At 36.5% G+C, this 21,446-nt stretch overlaps 1 protein-coding gene across 1 annotated transcript in view; it reads right to left on the reverse strand.

Annotated features, from left to right (window-relative positions):
* The window catches only part of PDZRN4 (PDZ domain containing ring finger 4), a 372,250-nt gene extending 352,054 nt beyond the window's left edge, over positions 1-20,196 (reverse strand). The window contains exons 1-3 of the mRNA XM_027093508.1: positions 19,561-20,196; positions 17,101-17,187; positions 15,129-15,236 (exon numbers count right to left, since the gene is read on the reverse strand). Coding sequence (XP_026949309.1) covers positions 15,129-15,236; positions 17,101-17,187; positions 19,561-20,196 — 831 coding nt within the window. The remainder of the gene's footprint in view (positions 1-15,128; positions 15,237-17,100; positions 17,188-19,560) is intronic.
* Between the last annotated feature and the right edge of the window lie 1,250 nt (positions 20,197-21,446).

Below are 21,446 nucleotides of genomic sequence, written 5' to 3' on the forward strand. Positions count from 1 at the left end.
ACACACACACACACACACACACACACACACACACACACACACACACAGGAATATTATTCAGCTATGAAAAAGAAAAAATGTGCCATTTGTGACAACGTGGATGAACCTCAAGGGCATTATGCTAAGTGAAATAGGCCAAAGGCAAATACTGCATGGTATCACTTATTTATGGAATATTTTTTTAAAAAGCCAAACTCATAGAAACAGAGCAGAAAACAGATTATCTTTTATATGACTAACAAATTTTTGTTAACTAATGATTTCTTTTCTAAATATGATTTCATAAAGAAAATTTATTTTCTTTTACTTCATTATGACAGATTATGTAAGTATAATATTGAATTACCTAATTTTACCCAAAAAATCCCTTTAAAATTTAATTTAAAATTATATATATTTTCCAACTATACAGTGCTAAATTTTATCCTAATCTATATCATGAAATATAATCATTTCCCTATAAAGTGAGCAGAATAGTCAATTGCTCATTTAAATTGCTCATTTAATCTCATGAGTTGGAGATTTATTTCTACATCTTTGATAGCAAGATAGAATTATATAAAATATTTTAAACATAATGAATAATGTCTATTCTTTGGGGCACTTTTTATTTGAAGATAATAATGAATCACCTGTGAGATGCTGATTATTAAAGGAGTGATAAGCTTCATAAGAACACTATTAACTGCTTAAGAAAGAAGAGGGAAGCTGATTAAAGGAACTGTCCATACAGCCATTGGACTGTGATGTGGCCACAGTAATTCATAGGTTAAGAGGATCAAATCCACCCAACACATGCTAGCTGCCCTTTGCTCTTCTGTGATGCTTTCTCAAGGCAGTAGGAAAAACAAAATTTTAGAAAAAAATGGAGAAATATGTATAAAATTCTGTAAAAGCACCAGAATCTACAAGGAGTACAACAGCACATATTCTACAAAAGCACAACTTTATAAAAGTTGCCTTAAATAGCTCCGAACAACAAGCTTAGTTTGTTGTTCCTTAAGATTCCTCAGAAAAGCTCACAGCTGGGGCTACTGTTAGTTATTCTAAGCAGCTCTCATCAGGAGAACTTCAAAGAGTCTCCACAGCCATCCGCAGTGCTCTAGGAAGCTCCAAAGTCTGTCTTTTTACCAAACCATTTACAAGGTTTGGAAACATTGATAACACCTTTCATCTTTTCAGTTCCTCTGTGGTTAATCATGTTTTTGTTCGATTCCATGTTCAGTCCAGTACCATTTTCTGCAAATCTGCTTTGTAGGCAAGCATGTGAATTTAGTAAGCTTTACCAGTGTCCTTCAAGTTCAATGACAAAAAATCTAAAGGCAAACATACACACCTTCAGATCCAATTCAAGCATTTACATAAACAGAATTTGAAACATTGTGTTGCAGACTTGAGTTTTTTCCTATTTACAGGCTAGACAAAACAGTCTAGAAAAATAAAACTGCTTCAATCCATTTACACTAGATTTTAGGGATTTTAAAACTTAAGAAACAGTGCATCTTTCAACTTCTGATTGACCTTGTGATAAAGATGCAAAGAGAAGGAACAGGGTGTAACAGGGATAGCCTTCAGGGGCTGCCCACCTGGCACCTGAAAAATCGTTAGATCTAGACCATAATGCCAAAAATTTTGAGCTTGAGGTCTATCCATTCATTTATTCCATAATTCAAAGATAAATAACAGAGAAACTTTGGTTTACCAGACACAATGCTGAGAGCAGGAAGGGTGCTAGAACTATTAAGTCCAATAAAATTCTAAACCACTTTTTAGAAATCCATACATTTGTCAGGGAAGAACACCAAACAATAAATAAACAGCAAAGCTTATGAAGAGTGCTACGAAAGTGAGAGGTATAAAAATCTACTGGCAATGAAGAGAAGAAAATAATTCCCCTTAGTGAATTGTGAAGGGCTTCAAGGAGTGGAGGATTCTTGAGGATACTCAGAAATTTGCCAGGGAAAGAAGAGATGTGGAGTGGGGGGAAGGCCAGAATACCAAGTAAAAGGGAAAGAAGGAATAAAGGCAGAGAGACCTGAAAAAAGGGGAGGAGTTTCATGTGACTACAGTAGCGAGTCTAAGAAAGAAAATTGAAAAAGATTTTGAAGGTCCTTTTTTGCTTCACTGATAAATTAGAATTTTACCCTATTGACAATAGAATGATAATGAAGGGGCTGCAGCAAAGGAGTAAAAAAATAACAACTCTGCCAGTAGTAAGTAAGTTGAGCTGACGTGGTAGAGACTGGATGAGGGCAAAGTTTACTCAAGAAGCTACTGTGCTTGTCCAGGTGGAAATGATAAACACTTGAGAATCGTAATGGCGTTATCTCTGGGTTAATTTCAGATATCCTGAGTAGCACAAACTTTTATCATTCAAAATTTGCAAATATTTTCTCGCATTCCATTGTTTGTCTTTTCATTTTGTTTATGGTTTCCTTTGTTGTGCAAAAAGATGCCCAGCCTTTATTTAAAAGAGACTCATTTGCTAATTTTAAAATGTTGGTCTGAGTGGCAGAGACCTGCTGGGATACTATCCAGGGGCAGAGGCTGTGGGTGCCGTCTTTCTGCTCTCCTTCTGCCTCACTAAAGCCGGCAGTTGCCATCTTTTTTTCTTTTCGTTTCGAGCAGGTGCCATCTTTATACTGAAGACAGCGGGAGCCATCTTTTTTTTTTCTTTTTTTCAGAGGGTGCCATTTTTGTACTGTCCTTCTGAAACACACCAGGGTGCCCGTAACTCCTGAAGGAAAGCTTCTACACGTGTTTGGTGCCCCAGTTTTTATATCAGGTACCCTAGTTTTTGTGGCTATCATCCAGAGAACACCTCTTGATTGCCTGGCTCTAGAGACTGGGGGAGCCTTGTGTTCCTGGGTCCCATGGGACTGTAACAATTGGAGAGACAGTTCTTGGCAAGCTGCCATTCCCAGGGCACTGCACAGATAGCAGACTGAAACGTGCCCAGTCTTTCTGAGAAAGAGGCCTAGTTGTGTATCCAGAAGTTTGGCCTGTGAGGCAGGCTTCTGGTTTGGCATACTTAAAGGGGCCAACAGAGATGCTGTCAGGGAACTGATGCTGCGGATATAATCTTTGCACTCTCCCTCTGCTTCATTCCTGTTCACTGGTATCTTCCAGAAAGGGGCTTATATCCTTGTGTGGTGCCTTGATTTTTGCAGCTGCTGCCAAATGACACCTATACATCACCTGAAACTGATGGCCAGCAGACTTTACACTTGTCGTCCAACAGGACTGTATATATTTGTGTACTCTCAAAACTGCTGCCTGAGGGTCTGGCTTCCAATCAGCCTGAATCTAGTTGATGACTGAGAGCCTCCCCTTTGGGACAATAACTGGTCTTGGCACACCCGCAACACTGGCAGCTATTAAAAATAAAATAGGATGCTTGGACAATCACAAAGGTTTGGGAGACAGCCAAGAGCTAGAGCAAAGTTGAACACTAAGGTTTGTCTACACAAGGCCGACACTTCAAAAATGGGAGAGGTGGCTGTTTCATCTAATGCATAGAAACTAACACAGAGAATCAAGCAAAATGAAGAAAGAGAGAATGAAAGAATAAGATAAAACCTAAAAAAAAAAAAAAAACCCTTAATGAAACAGACATAAGTAACTTACTAGATAAAGAGTTCAAAGTAATGATCATAAAGACACTTAGCAAACTTGGGAGCAGACTGGATGGAACACAGTGAAAAATTCACAAAAAGATAAAAAAACAGAAAATACAAGTACTAAAAAGAACTGAAGAATACCATAAGTGAACTGAAAAATACATTAGAAGGTTCAACAGCAGACCAGATAAAGCAGAAGAAGAAAATCAATGAACTTGAAGACAGGACAAAGAAACTCACCCAATCAGAGAAGCAAGAAGGAAAAAGAATGAAAGAAAGTGAAGATAGTTTAAGGGACCTATGGGACAACAGCAAGTGAAATGACATTTGCATTATAGGAGTCCCAGGAGGAGAAGAGAGAGAAAGGAGCAGAACACTTATTGGATGAAATCATGGCTGAAAACTTCCCTAATCTGGTGAAGAAGCAGACATTCAGATCCAGGAAACCCAGATGGTACCAAATAAGATGAACCCCAACAGACTTACACCAAGAAACATAATTAAAAATGTCGAAGGTTAAGGACAACCAGAGAATCTTAAAAGCAGCAAGAGAAAACCAATTTGTTGCACACACAAGACTATCAGCAGATTTTTCTGCAGAAAGTTTGCAGGCCAGAAGGGAGTCATGTGATATATTAAAAGTGCTGAAAGAAAAAATACTTCAAACCAAGAATACTCTACCCAACAAAATTATCAATCAGAATTAAAGGAGAAATAAATAGCTTTACAGATAAGCAAAAGCTAAATGAGTTTGTCACCATTAAACTGGCATTACAGGAAATGTTAAAGTGACTTCTTTAAACTGAAAGAAAAAGGTGTTAATTAGTAACAAGAAAAAATATGAAAATATAAATCTCACTGGTAAAGGTAAATATATAGTAAAGATAGTGAATTAATCACTTATAAAACTAGTATAAAGGTTAAAATACAAAGTACTAAAAATAACTATAATTATATATGATAATTTGTTAAGGAATTCACCAGAGAAAAAGATGTAAGATGTGACATCAAAAATATAAAACATGGGTGGGGGGAGTGTAAAAATATAGAACTTTAGAATGCATTCAAACTCAACTTTTTATCAACTTAAAATAAACAGTTGTAAATATAAATTGTTATATTTAAGCTTCATGGTAACCACAAAGGAAAAAGCTATTGTAAATTCACAAAAGATAATTAGAAAGGAATCTAAGTATATCACTAAAGAAAGTCATCAAACCACAAAGGAAGAGAGCAAGAGAAGAAAAAAGGAACAGAGGAACTACAAAACAGCCAGAAAACAATTAAGAAAATGGAAATAGGTACATAACTATCAATAATTACTTTAAATGTAAATGAACTAGATTCTCCAATCAAAGACACAGAGTGGTTAAATGAATAAAAACACAAGACTCACCCTGTGATAAACCATAATGGAAAAAAATATGAAAATGAATGTGTGTGTGTGTATATATTATTTATATATAACTGAATCACTTTGCTGTGCAGTAGAAATTAATACAACTTTGTAAATCAACTATACTTCAATAAAATAAAAATTTAAAAAAGACTCATCTGTATCCTGCCTACAAGAGACTCACTTCACACTTAAGGACACACAAACTAAAACTGAAGGAATGGAAAAAAATATTCCATGCAAATGGAAACCAAAAGAAAGCTAAGGTAGTTATACTTATATCAGACAAAATATACTTTAAAATAAAAGACAAAGAAAGGCATTACATAATGAAAAAGGGGTCAATCACACAAAGAGGATTAAATATTTGTAAATATTTATGCACCCAACATAGAAACATCTAAATATATAAAGCAAATATTAACAAACCTAAAGAAAGAAAATAATAATAGGCAACTTTAATACCCCACTTACAACAATGGATAGATCATCCAGACAGAAAATCAATAAGGAAATATTGGCCTTAAGTGGCACATTAGATCAGATGAACTTAACAGATCTACACAGAACAGTACATCCAAAAGCAGCAGAATAGCCATTCTCTCAAGTGCACATGGAACATTCTCCAGGATAGATCACATTGGGCCACACAATAAGTCTTAACTAACTTAAGAAGACTGAAATCACATCAAGGATCTTTTTTCACCAAAATGGTATTGAAGTAGAAACCAATTACAAGAAGAAAACTAGAAATTTCACAAATATGTGTAAATTACAAAACAAGCTACTGAACAACCAATGGGTCAACAAAGAAATCAAAAGAGAAATTTAAAAAAATATCTTGAGACAAATGAAAATGGAAATACAACATACCAAAACTTATGGGATGCAGCAAAAGTAGTTTTAAAAATGAAGGTCATAGCAATAAATGCCATCTCAAGAAAGAATAAATATCCTAAATAGACAACCTAACTTTACAACTCAAGAAACTAGAAAAAGAACAAAATTTAGCAGAAGGAAAGAAATAACAAAAATCAGAGCAGAAATAAATAAAATAGAGAGCAAAAAGACAATATAAAATATCAATGAAACAAAAAATTAGTTCTTGAAAAGTTAAAATTGAGAGGACTCAAATATAAAAAATCAGAAATGAAAGAGGTGACATTACAACTGATACCACAGAAAAACAAAGTATTATAAGGGACTACTATGGACAATTATATACCAACAAACTGGATAACCTAGAAGTCATGGATAAATTCCTAGAAATACAACCATCCAAGACTGAATCACAAATAAATGGAGCATCTGAGCAGACTGATTACCAGTAAGGAGATTGAATCAGTAATCAAAAACCTCCCAACAAACAAAAGTCCAGGACCAGGTTGCTTCACTGGTGAATTCTAACAAATGTTCAAAGAAAAATTAATACTAATTTTTCTCAAACTCTTCCAAAACACAGAAGTGGAGGGAACACTTCTAAACTCATTTCATGAGGACAATATTACCCTGATATTAAAACCAGACAAAGATACCAAAAGAAAGGAAAATTATAGGCTAATATCCCTGATAAACACAGATCTAAAAATCCTCAACAAAATATTTGCAAACTGAATTCAACAATACATTAAAAGGATCATACACCATAATCAAGTGGGACTTAATTCCAGAGGTGTAAGGATGATTCAGTATCCACAAGTCAATCAATGTGATAAACCACTTTAACAAAATGAAGGATAAAAGCATATGATCAGCTCAGTAAATGCAGAAAAAACATTTGACAAAATGTAAACATTTTATTTATGATAAAAGCTCTCAAGCAAGTAGGTACAGAGGGAACCTAACTCAACATAATAAATATCACATATGACAGTTCCACAGCTAATGGCATATTCAATGGTAAAAAGAGGAAAGCTTTTCTTCTAAGATCAGGAACAAGACAAAGATGCCCACTCTCACCACTATTGTACAACATAGTATTGGAAGATTTAATCGGACAGCAATCAGACAAGAAAATTAAATAAAAAGGATGCAAATTGGAAAGAAAAAAGTAAAACTTTCACTATATTCAGATGACATAATTTTATACAGTCATCTTTTGGTATCCATGCGGAATTGGTTCTAGGCTCCAGCCCTCACCAAAATCTGTGAATGCTCAACTCCCATATATAAAATGGCATGGTATTTTCATGTAAATTATGTACATTCTCCTAATACCTAATACAATGTAAATGCTATGTAAATAATTCTAAGTATGATGTAATGCTATGTAAATAGTTGCGGGTGCATGACAAATTTAAGTTTTGCTTTTTGGAACTTTCTTTTTTTTTTTTTTTACTTTCAATCCACGGTTGAATCTGCAGATACAGAACTGGTGTATACAGACAGTCAATTGTATATAGAAAATTCTAAAGACACCACCAAAAATTGTTAGAACTAATAAATAAATTCAGTAAAGTTGCAGGATACAAAATCAATACACAGAAATCAGTTGCATTTCTACACAGTATTAATGAACTATCTGAAAGACAAATGAAGAAAACAATCCTGTTTACAATTGCATCAAAAATAATAAAATACCTAGAAATAAATTTAACTGAACAAGTGAAAGGCCTGTACACTGAAAACTATAGGACTTTGAGGAAAGAAATTGAAGAACACAAATAAATGGAAAGATATTCTGTGCTCATGGATTGGGAGAATTACTGTTGTTAAAATGTCCATACTACCCAAAGCAATCTACAGATTCAAACAGCATTTTTCAGAGAAAAAGAAAAATCAATCCTAAAATTTGTATGGAATCACAAAAGACCTCAAATAGCCAAAGTAATCTTAAGTGATCTTAACCTTTGCTTGAGCAAAGGTGAAGGCATCACACTCTCTGATTAAAAACTCTATTACAAAGCTATAGTAATCAAAACAGTATGGTACTGATATAAAAAACAGTCACATTGATTAACAGAATAGAAAGCCCAGAAATAAACCCATACATATATATAATCAATTACTGTACAACAAAGGAGCTAAGAATATACAATGGGAAAAGAACAGTCTCTTCAGTAAATGGTTCTGGGAAAACTGGACAGCCACATGCAAAAGTATCAAATCAGACCACTGTCTTACACTATACACAAAGATTAATGCAAAATGGATTAAAGACTTGAATGTAAAATCTTAAAAACCATAAAACTCCAAGAAGAAAACATAGGCAATATGGTTCTTGATGCTGGTCTTGGCAACAATTTTGGGGGGATTTGACACCAAAAGCAAAGGGAATAAAAGTGAAAATAAACAAATGGGAATACATCAAACTAAAAAGCTTCTGAACAGCAAAGGAGAAAAAAAGCAAAAAAGCAAAAAGGCAACTTACTGAATGGGAGAAAATGTTTGCAAATCATATACTTGATAAGGGGTTAATATCCAAAACATATATAGAATGCCTACAACTCAGCTAAAAATCAAACAATCTGATTAAAATATGGGCAGAGGAAGTAAACACATATTTTTTTTACAAAGAAGACATACAGATAGCCAATAAGTACATGAAAAGATGCTCAACATCACTAAACAACAGGGAAATGTAAATCAAAACCACAATGAGATATCACCTCACATCTGTTAGAATAACTATTATCAGAAAGACAAGAGATAACAAATGTTGGCCAAAATGTAGAGGAAAGTGAACCCTTGTGCACTATTGATGGGAGCGTAAATGGTGCAGTCACTATGAAAAACATTATGAAGTTTCCTTAAAAAATTAAAAATAGAACTACCATATGATCCAAAAATTCCACTTCTGGGTATTTATCCAAAGAAAATAAAAACACTAATTCAAAAAGATGTATGCACCACCATGTTTACTGCAGCATTATTTACAATGGCCAAGATATGTAAACAACATATATGTCCATGGATATATGAATGGACAAAGAAACTGTGATATATATATATATATATATATATATATATATATATATATGTATATCAGCTAAGTGAAATAAGTCAGACAGAGAAAAACAGATACAATAGGATCTAACTGATATGTAGAATCTGAAAAAAAAAACCTCATAGATACAGCGAACAGCTTGTTCAGTGGTTCTCAAAGCTGGGGGTGAGGGGTAGAGGAAATGGGTGAAGGGAGTCTAAAGGTACAAACTTCCAGTTATAAAATAAATACATCATGGGGATGTAATGTACAGCATGGTGACTATAGTTATAATACTGTGTTGCATATTCGAAAGCTGCTAAGAGAGTAGATCTTATAACTTCTCATCACAGGAAAAAATTCTATAACTGTATGGTGATGATTTCAACTAGACTTATTGTGGTGATCGTTTTACAATATATACAAAATATCAAATCACTATCATATGCCTGAAACTAATATAATGTTGTATGTCAATTATACCTAATAAAAATCACCTAAATAAAAATAAATGTTATAAGTGCTCTGTTGAGGATTTTTGTAGCAGGGAACAAAAGGGGAAAGGGGAGCCACAGTTAGACCTACTGACAGGGACATCACATGCAGTTATGTAGTGCGCAAACTGCATAGTCATATGTGGTGACCCTGTTTACTTTCTCAGAAGCTTAGTACTCAAAAAAAAGAAATCAAAGTTCATATCTTATAAATTTAAAACAGATAAAGCAATGCTTAACACACTAAATCTCAAGGTTTTAAAGACCTTTCCAGCCTTTCTTTTGTAAGCTAAAATAAAACTACATTTTAAACAAAACTGTATTTATCAATAATGGAAACTCAGTGGAGTGGCAAAATACTATGATTAACTGGATAGAAAATTTGAGGGACTAGCTATTGTTACCCTCATAGTTATAGGCACAAAACTGGGAATAAGAAAAATTGAGAAACGTTTGTGAGATAACCCAGTTCAAATTCAAGGCCGAGACCCAAGTTCAAGGCCTGCACCTCCTCCTGAAACCACATTGCTATGTTACATCCACAGATTCTACTCTTTTACTAACCCCTTCCTTATCATGTCTCAAAATGAATTGAACTACCTGTAGGACAATGGGAAAACTAGAATAAATCCATAGTGTCATTCCATTCAGACAAGATGGTGATGTCCATTTACGCTCATAACAATTGAAAGAGTAGTTTCACATAAAGGCCTGCCTTGCCTTGTATAGACAGAAAACAGGACCTCTACACCACGGGCTACTTAAGAGCAGAGTCTTATTTCCACAACATAGGGTATGCCACCTGACACATATAGGCAGTTAGTAAAATACTTGTTGAATGACTGAATTAAATCATAAGTGTAAAGTTTTCTCCCACAGCCCTTTCTGCACCTGAGGTCCATATGACTGGGTGAAATGTACAACTTAAAACTTTCTACATTTACTCATTCAAACTGTGGTGCCTATGGAAATGGGAATGGTTGAAAGCTGGAGAGAGTGATCTGAATTCTTCAAAAAGAAAAATACAACTCCCCTTCCTCTCCCTGCATTGTCTATCTGCTTTGGAGAGCAAAACTACTTGCATAAGCTGAATGAGACACATCAGGCTCTGATAGCAGGTTCCAAGAATCTGCCCTGTGCCAGGCATTATGTGCACACAGTAAGTATGAATGGCATAGAAACTGAGGCACAGCTGGCTTATTCAAGGCCACACGTTTTAAAAGGCAGGACAGGAATTCCAGCCAGATCTCCTTGATTTCAGAATTCATGCTCTTACTGCACCACAGTACTTTTCAAGATACATTAAATTATACAATTTATATAATGACAATCATGTATTACAAATGTAATCATGATTACAAAACTCATTACAATGTACTTCTTTACTTGCATTAACAGGATTGCTTTCTTTCCTAATTCTTTCAATCAGTCAATGTTATTTGAACAGTTAAAATACACTTTAAAGATGTGTGAGGATAATATTTTATTGACAAATTCAGTGATATGTTTGAATTAAATAGCAATTTGTCAAAAATTCTAATTGCCCACCAGATTTACAAGTGACCTACAAAACTTGTAAATGCTTCTAATGCATAAACAAATTAGCATGGCTGCTTTATGAAGTGGTAAATTACACTGCGCCATCAGGCACATAGAGGGGTGCCACATTGAAGAACTGATTCAAAAGCATTCCTGAATGTTTAGGTCTGATCTGCATTTAAATTTCCTCTGTTAATAGCTACAACAAAACTATGCAGAGTCTTGGGCAAATAAACATGATAACCACCAAAGATTGACACTTTAGTGGAGGAGAAAGTAGTGATAGAGAATGCAGAATGTCTACCATTACAGAACTAAAAGAAATTGTAGTTGGCAGTCTGGAATAGTTAAGAAGTTCTTGTAGAGATATTTGTAAAGTTCTTTCTGCTAGTACTAAACTCAGTACTTTCTAGAAAGTGCTACACTGACATTATTCCATGTGGGAATTGTTTCTAAAGTAAATGGAAATGTCTTGTGTGTTGCATTTCATAATGAATTTCGAACTAAATAAATAGAATAGATTTTAATGTATACACTAAAGAAAACTCTGCTTTCTGCTTCAAACTGTTCTTCTCAAAGACTTCACAGCACTCCACCCCAACTCCCTGGTCTCCAGAAGCTGAAAGAAGGATGGACTTTCCTGTCACAGTCACAGGGCGTTGGTAGGAACTCAGGAAGGGGGTTGGGGGAGGGAGAAGAAAATGTGAACAAAGAGCCATGAATGACTATCCTCCCCTCTATTCACTTTCTCACTTAGGGGTTATAGTTGTGTAGCCCACTATCAGCATCACAGAAATAATAATAGAGGAATAGTTGCTGACGGCAGCAGTGAACTTTGACTCTCAACTCCCTCCCACATACCCCTCAGGCATCCTAACATGATGATAAGGACTGTAATGGTATTGCCTGCATAAAATTGTTTCAAAGCCTCTGATAGTATCAAGGATCTTCTGTGGTCCTTTGAGCCTTGACAGGGTGAAAAACAGCTTGTAAAAGATGCTTTTATTCAGATGTAGACTCTGGTGAATTCCTGGTCTATGTGAACTTCTGTGATGTTTCAAAATGTCTTTAACAACATCTGTCTTTTCAGTCTCCGGTGATACTTTGACACCTAATGTAACTGAACTATCACAACTGATGTCTTTTCTGAATCTACACACATAAATATTTTAACAAATGTGGATGTGTAAACATCTTGAAACTGGTAAACATGACTGCTCATGGAGACTGGCTCAAAAATAAATTTGCCTTGTATTATGTGAAAAATATGACATGGGTTTACCTCATGACTATGATTTTTTGCTTTTATAATTCTTGAGTTCACCTTCAGTAGAATGTGCAATACTAAAAAGCAATACTTTTGGAGTATTTGTCTTCTGTTAAATTTTAACAAAATTGTTATAGCTAATATTTTTATTAGGGTTATTAAAATTTCTTTAAGTATTAGTAGAACCAAACTTTTAACATATCTATTTCCTCCTTTAAATGAGTGATTTATGAAAATTTATTTTATAAATTTATTTCATAAACGCTGTAATGAGTGCTTTAAGCAATTAACTACACAAAATATTTTTAGTATATCTTGATTTAAGTAAAAAATAAATTATCTAACAGTTTCTATTTTTTATTTAAGTTACATATCACTGAATTCAAGGCATTTAGTAATGTGTCAGACTGTGGGAGTTAAGTCACATGGGTAGTTCATAATATATGACCTATTTGTGTACTTTATTCTGCAAACAAATTTATTTGTTGCACTAGGTTTAAATCAGCAAGGCCATTTGAAATTCAAAAACTGAAAAAAAAAAAAAACAGTCCATCAAATTAGCTCACTAAACAAATCACTGAGAACAAAAAAATGAAAAAGAAATTCCTCTAATATAAAATCTGTTTTTCTGTCTCTGCATATTTTAAATTAATCAATATATTTCTTATCAGTTTCCCATTATTATAAACTCTGTAAAGTTGACTGGTACCATAATGGTAGATGAACTAAAATAATTGACAAGAATCAAATATTTCTTACTTTAATTGGTACATAGGGATATTTACACATATATATGCATAAGAACAAGCATGCTTATTTACATATGTACATGAAATAAGGTCACACAAATATCTATCACTTTAAAAAAGTTGATGGCATCACTGAACAACTAAATATAAGAGATTTATTTCTAATAATCTTCCTTGCAAAATATTTTATGCTGTTTAACAGGCAACATTCCAGAAATATGTATACCACCTAACTCATTTCTTAACTGCAAATGTGGTCACATGAATTCATTACAGAGCTATAATAAAAATATGCATAATACCAATTTACCCTTGCATAAAGGATACATTGATAAATCTCTATCACTGAAGCAAATTTCAAGCTCTTGTCATTAGCAGCTAATATATGCACATCAAGGTGAAATAATAATACTGCAGCTGGTTATAAATTATAATTTAGATTTCCATGGTTGATCTCTTTGCTCTGTATCTTATATTATTTAAATAAGGTTATTTTGACATATATTTGTAACAGTATTAGATATAAAGACGCACTTGATTAATCAACCATAGTTTTTATAAAAGTACATCTATACATGAACAAAACCAGTAAATTTTTAAAAAATATGTTATATCACAATATAAAAGACAAACTCTTCTTCCTCGTTTTCCATGCAACATTAAGGAAGCATACATAACATTGTTACCTAGCTGGAATAAATTATTTTTAAATCCCCAGTATGTGTTTCTGTTATGAGTATATGTGAGTGTGTGTGTTAGCTGAATATATATATCCAGTTCCATCAGCCCTTCTAATAGTAGCACATGTAGGCATTTGTTTTCCATTTAACTGGAAAAACCAAAATGCTAGCAATAAGGCAGAAAGTAAAAAGAACAATTTTTTGTTTAAGTTATCTTGTCCTTTATAGTACTGCACAAACATGAGTAGAAACAGAAAAATTCTAACTTTAGAAACTGTAGCATGTAAATGTTTCCACCAGGCAAATTGTCACGACAAACTGGATAGCATCAGTGAAAGTAGCTCCATACTTTCTTGGCTACAAAACTGGAAAGAGAAAACCTTGATGCAAGAGACCTCTTCAGATAAAAACCACAATTTCTCAGCCAAAGGCGACTCCTCTCTCTTCCCCAAAGTGCCTAATCAGCTAATTTTTAAATGTTATGAGTCAACAACAAACGATAGGCTCTTCTCTACTCTTCACTCTCATTCTAGGTCAAATTATTCAAAATTCAACTTTTTTAATGCACAAATGATAAATGAACATCTAAAACTTTATTCAAAGTTTAATAAAGAAAAACAGTCTCCATCCAGATAGTTTATATAGACATTCAGAAAGGTAGTGCAAATGATTATATAATCTAGAAAGAACAGAATTTTTCCAAAAGAATAGTGGAGTCAAGTATACCTTCCAAATTTCTATTTATGTCTTTACAAATACATTGGAAATAACTCCATTGACAAAGCTAACCTAATTTTCAGTTACGCCAAATAATACTATCTCAACCAGTTAAAATTTGAAAAGCACTGAGGCGGTAAATGGCAGTGACCCAAAATTCTATTATCACAGCTCAAGTTTCACTACCTTGTGAGTATTTACTTTGTCAACCCTAAATACAAACAATACAGCCACAATGTACATTAGAGAAAATGAAGAGTTCCCACCAAGTTTTTGCAATAGCTGCTTTTTTTTTTTTCATGTAAAAGATACATGAACAAGATAACCATATTAAACTAAGAAATGGTAAAAAGGGAATGTATAAATAATTCTACATATAACATACTAATTACAGGTTTAAAGATAGTAATATTTACTTGTCAAAAGTGTTCTTCAGCAGAGATTTATCATCCTTTTTTGAGATGTTATAACAAATCAATCCCTTAATAATCACACAATTATCTTTATAATTCATGGGGAAAAACAATTTATTAAAATGGAGATATTCATTAACACATTTGGAAATTCTGGGTGATTCACTCTTCTATTCCAATATCTAATAATTAAAACAGGTTAGTTATACACTCTAGTTAGATATACACTCTAATAAGTACCACACCAAGGAAAAGCAATAAGTTTGGAAGTTTTAAATGTCCAAATATTTCTTCCACAGATCCTATTTGTGCTTTATTATTGTCTTACCTCAATGATTTTGTCATGAATCTCCAAGCCATCTGCTCTATCAGCAGGTCCATTTTCCAAAATCTTTGAAACATAAATTCCTTCCATTGGTGTTTCTTCTTGATTATCCTTTAAAAAATAAAACCTTTAGCAGTAAGAAAGATGTAAACAAAATTTTAAGTTGGATAAAAAACAATTTAGTAAATGTAACATTGACAAGCCTCTCTAAACATGCAATTCTCTTTCTTAGCTGGAGATTTGGTACTGAATTTTAACTTACTTAACACCAAATAGTCATTAATCAAGATGGCAGCTTTAATGAATGAACATCTTTGACAAGATTATCTAGTTACCTCATGTTTTTCAGTATACATAAAAGCTATGGGGAAAGGGCATGAACAATGATAACAATGGGCTTCTAAGTACTATTTATAAAACGTCTCATGTATAAAGAGGTATAGCAGTTAAAAAGGGCTATAAGTTAAAGAAAACAAAAAGCATATCCAGCCTAACTATATAACTGGTTTGAAATGTGGTCATAGTTCTGAAAATATAACTTAGCCTCACGATGTGACAGATTTGGAAATATAGCTCTGACTGTACCTATTCACAGGGGAGACTAGGAGCTTACTCAAGTATAAAATCCCAAAAGATCAACTCCAAATTGTAGGAGAACCCATTCAAAGCTAATCTTCACACAGTTCCAGGTACAGTGAGACTAATGATTAATTAAACCTCAAACACATAGCCAATATCATACATATAGGACATTTTAGCAAGTCACAGAAAACCAATTACCCTGCAAAACTTATTTAGGGAAAATGTCCAACATTCTATAATAATACACTGTATAATTTTAAATTTCATTTCGCTTTATAGCAAGTTAAACAAAATTATTTCTCCTTAATCAGCCTTCTTTAACATGAATTGTAAGAGGCTCTTAAAATTGTCTAGTGTCATCTAAATGTCAAACACCCTACTAGCATTTATAAAAATATTCCTTACGGGAAAAGAAAACAAAAATGATATGCTGAAAAGACTTTTATCTTTTCATAATAAATGGCAACTGTTCTAGAAACAGAATACAGCAGTCATTAGTTGCTAGGTTTTCGAAATGCTGAATACAAAGAGGAAATATGTCATTGCCATCCTGGCCTGAACACAGCATATGTCCAACAATGCTGACAGTTTCTGTGGCCAACGTCTGCAATGCAGGATGCAAAACTTTCATGGCAGCTGACTGGAAAGTGAAAGAACATGATTTTTTAAAAACTTCACCACCTTTCCTAGTTAGGATGCAAATTAAGTTGATGTACTATTTGAAGGATATGAAAGAATATTGCAACTACAGTATTTGGTATAAGTTTGTTAACTCATGCATTTTGAAAACAATTGGCATCAATGTAGAAAAAATTATTCAATTTAATAAAAAATTTGATTTGGGGAGCCAAAAATATATCAAATCAACTATCTTTTTTAGACATGGTATTACCTATGTAATTGTGAAAACAATTATCCCTCATTTCAACTTATTTTAACTCTTCATTCATTCATTCAAGATATTTTATAAACTGCCTGGTCTGTGTTAGCATCTGAAAACTGACCAATTTGACATAATAAATAAGAGGTACAAGCAAGCAATATACCTGTCTAAGATTATCAAGTAGAAATTGCCTATATGTGTTATTGTGAAATAGGTTTATTTAAGAAATTTGCCAACAGGGCTGTATGATGTAGGTAAAATGTGAAATGTACTCTTTTTTTTTTTAAGTAGCAAAGTTTGTTAGCTGTTGTTTTATTTTTCTCAAAAAAAATTCTCCGTTTGTTCTGGAATATTTATACTGGAACATTTGCATTTTGATGACAAGCACTATTTTAAAGATTAAACCTTCTTTTTTTTGTTTGTTTGTTTTAACTTAAAATCCACAAATGAAAACTAAGTCTTCTATTATTTTAAGCAAAGAGTGAGTTATGCATTAACAGGGTGGGTTACCTGATTTGGTCGACCTCCTATAATATTGAATCCCAAAGTGTCATTTTCTCTTTCTAACACAATAGTGAATGGCTTATGCTCTCCATCCTAGAAGAAAAGGGATAAAATAACTGACTAGTTAAAAAATATAAAAAAAAAAAATGCTACAATAAAGGTGTTTTTTAACTGTAAATAAATTGATTTGAAAAAGAGAAAACCTTAAAATCTTAAAATTAAGGATGGCTGAATTTGGGAGGTTAATTTCTTCCTGAATTTACTTGAAAGTATGTATTTGAAGGAACAACCATGCATGTGAGAAAAATAACTATTTTCAAAAATGACTAAATGGCTTTGCATGTTTATACATGCAGCTTTTATCCTAACTCAGCATCTGATTCTGACTCCACTGTAACTTAAACAGATTTCTGATTCGACCATGCAGGTATCCTTATTTTTTCCCTCCATTAGCCCATGGTAGGGCTCATCCCTCCAGATGAGTAAAATAAATTGTTAAAGAATCTAAGAATTATTTTATGTAATAATTTCACTTTGGAAAATCTTAAGGGATGCAAATAATAGTGAGCTATTTATAAATTTATTTCAACATTAATATTCACATTGCTACTGAAATACAGGATTTTGTAGGTTACAGTAATCGTAATTTTAAATGGTATTTTTATTTGGTTTTGCAGAATTTTAAAAAGAGAGGATTTATGCTAACTAAAGCAGTATGTATTGCTTTCCTGATGGCCAAATAACAGTTAAACAAACAGGAATTATATCTACAAACCTGCTTGTTAAAAAAGACCAATTTAAACATAAGATGAAATAGTGCAAGGCTATATGAATTTTATTCATGGTTATTCATATTATTAACTATTCTAGGAAATTACATATTTGGCAATTACTTCAGAATGATAAATTTCCATAAACATCATCACCACTGCTACCATCATCACCACCTTTTCCCAGGAACTTTTCCCAGGCAGTGTGCACAGCAGCCCCTGCTGGTAGTGGGAAAACATTACTGAGCAGCACGGAGAAGCCTTTTGGTAAGCAGTCTGCAGATCATGGTCAGTTTTGCCTCACTTCTCAGAACCACAGCTTGACTTCTCAACTTGTTGCATGGACTTCTCTGTCATATAATCTAGCCTTGCTCCTTTCCACCAACCATTGCTTCCCCAGGACCTTGAACCCTGAACTGGTATTACAGACCATACTTCTGTGCTTCTCTCTGGTCCTCCCATTTTTGTAAATTTATGTGGATGTAAATATGAGAGAGAAAGAATCATAGAGAGCATCCAAACTTTTAATAAGTGTGTGCCTCCGTTTATCAGAGTAGAAACAGTTCAGCCTCTCACACTTCAATAATCCTTTTTAGGTTCAAGGACAGAAGCTTCTAAATTCGGTGCCTGAGTTGGAGGCTATGCAAAGCAGTTCCAAATGGGCATCACCCTGGGTTGCTCCTCCCCAGGAGGCTGGGGAATGAAAACAGCTCCTTGAACGGAGTGTATGTTCTGCTAAATCCCTGCTCACCATGGCAGCGGCCAACAATGTCAAACACTGTGCAGAAGTCCTTCAGAAGAGAAGGAACATCTTTATAAACAAGCCTCTTGTCACGAGCCGCTGCAAAGAGGCTTGTTTATTCCGTCAGAAAGCCGGCGGTCCATGAACACAGTTCAGGGCCAGCAACCTCGACAAAGAAGGGAAACATCCCGGGAGGTCACACGGCTAGTCTGAGCGCAGATAGATGTGAGCTCTCAGACTAGGTTCCCCAAGTCTCACACTCACCCACTCACGTTCCACTAATAATGAAATCTGGAAGCACTTAAGAACTATTTAGGGAAGGTCGGGGTGATGAAAAGAACCCTGCAGGTCTAAGAAATCCCATCTCTTAATTTCTTAACTCCAAGTTATCCTGGTTTCCCGTATCCCTGAGTCCCTGTGCTGAGTACAAAGTGGCTGATATGGGTGGTTTGGTAGGGAAACTAAGTCATGCAGAGCCAAAGGTGTGGGAATGACACGTCCCGGGATGCTAGCCAGCGGGAGAGGGGAGGCAGGTTAGGAGAGGTCCTCGCTACCTGGCTTTCCTTCTCTAACTGGCTTCAGGCCGAGGCCGAAGGTACAAAAAATACGCAGAGAGGGTAGGCAGGAGAGTGAAAGATGGGAAGCAAGGGTCTGGGTGGGAAAAGGAGTTTTCCTAATTCCTCGTTCTCCGACGAAAAGTTGGAATTTAATCTGTTTAACTCTTTTCCAATCCCAATATAAGTGGAAAGGGGACAATCCTTGTAAACTGCAATACTAATACACTCGAAAGATAGTAATAGTATAGGATGATAGGATGATCAGGGCGATGGATGCTTCTTCCTACCACATAAAGAAGGATGTCACTTTGCGAAGGAATTCTGAAGTGCCAGAAAGAACCGTTCCCCTTTCCACCCCGATCGACCATTCCCCGGGTGCCGACCCCTCAGTACTTACCCGGCCGCGGCCGCCGCCCGGGTCCCTGGCGAAGTTGCGGACGTGAGCCATGTACTGAGTGAACTTCTTCTGGTACCTGCGGGCCGTGAGCAGCACCTCCCCCTGCAGCGCCCAGAGCTGCGCCAGCAGCGCCTTCTCGCGCCGCCTCCAGGACAGGACTTGAGGCCCTGGCGCCCGCCCGCTCCCGCCACGGACTCCCGGCGTCCCGCCGCGGCGGATCCCGGGCGCTGAGCCGCAGCCCCGCCGCGCGGACGCGTCCCCGCTGCCCCGGCCGCACGGCCCGGAGACGCAACCCCGGCGGCGGCGGCGGGCAGGGCCGAAGTCGCAGCGCTCGACGTGCGCCGCCAGCTCGCGCAGCCCGACCGAGTGGCCGCAGCCGCGGGCGCGGTGGTCGCACTGGGTGCGCAGCTTCTGGACGAGGCTGCGCAGAGGCAGCACCCGGTACAGATCGCCCGGCGCCAGGGGCTGGCAATGCAGCGGGCACCGGCGCCGCCGCGCCGCCCAGGGCAGCAGGCAGCGGGCGCAGAAGACGTGCCCGCACGGCGTGCACAGGGGCTCCTCCAGCACCTGGCCGCACAGCCTGCACTGGAAATCCGGGTCCACCGCTTCGGCGAAGCGCTCCAGGGCAAAGCCCATGGTAGGGATGGGGGAAAAGGGGGAGGGAACGAGGAGTCCACTTTCTCCGAACCCCTTGTCCCCCCACGAACTACCCCAGGGACAGTGCACCCGCTGCGATGGCTCGTCGGAGGGAAGGAGAAGGGTGAGGGATTGTGATCTCAGAGTTTGTTAGGCTTGAAGTTTTCTGGCTCCGACTAGGTCCCCTGACTCTGCCGTATTGATACGAATAGACGCCACCTCCAGTGGCCTCCCTCCCCCCCAACCCCCCACTCCCAACCTGCCCACTCCTTCGCTGCTCTGCAATTTATGTTCTTTCAAATTTTGTCTGCGGAGAGCTGAGGCCAGCTTACAGTGGTCCTTTGGAAAGCTGTGTGCCCGTTTGCCTGAACAGTGAGATTCAAGCAGTCCTTGGGCAGAGCTGGTAATGGGCACAGCGCGGGTGTTGAGAAACAACACAACTCCAACAGAATGAAAGCTCCCTCCGGAAGAACAGGATATTTGTTCGGTTTTCCTCTGAATCATCGTCCCGCACTCAGTCGTTCTTCAATAAACGTGTTTGAAATCGATGCACTTCTGTTCTTTCAAATCAACTACAAAATCATCAGCTAAGTGTCTGCAACCGAAGGAAATCATTGTGAGGTATCTACAGAGCCCGGCTTCTCAAATCACGATCCAGAAATCGGGTGAGTGTAAGCGAGGCGGGATGATGACTGACAGCAAAGACCGGGAAAAGGCCCAGGTGCTCGCCTTAGGACACCACCCTCTTAGGGAGAACTTGAACCGCCCTTCAAGATCTCCTAAGGCGGGAGGACGCTAGGATTCTGTTACCTGGCAGTCTGACTGCAGGTTCAATCGCCACACCATCCGTCTTCTACCTCCACAGGCATTTTACCTTTGGGAATGGGAATGTGATCATTTGGGCACCTGGAAATGAGAATTAAAGGAAATGATGTTGAAAGAAAGAAGTGAAATAATGGCAATAAAATAATGAACTGCTTGCCTCTATTTGTCTTGAATATACAATTTAGGTCAAACTGCCCCTCCCTCCAGTTTGACTCTTCAAAGTGTGTAGCAGCCAGGCCTTACAGAAAACATGCAGTAAGGGAACCCTCCAAGCCCTCCTGCCCCAGCTTCCTTCACCATCTTCTGAACCTTAGGAATGCAAAGCAACCCTATGGCCGGGCTACACACCACTTATTGCCATTATCCTGATGCTACTTCCACATAACTTAGGATGAGCTTCCTAAATTAGTCATTGATGATTCCTC

The sequence above is a fragment of the Aethalodelphis obliquidens genome, unplaced genomic scaffold, assembly GCF_003676395.1.
Source record: "Aethalodelphis obliquidens isolate GAN/ISIS:26980383/991018 unplaced genomic scaffold, ASM367639v1 scaffold84, whole genome shotgun sequence".
NCBI lineage: Eukaryota > Metazoa > Chordata > Mammalia > Artiodactyla > Delphinidae > Aethalodelphis > Aethalodelphis obliquidens.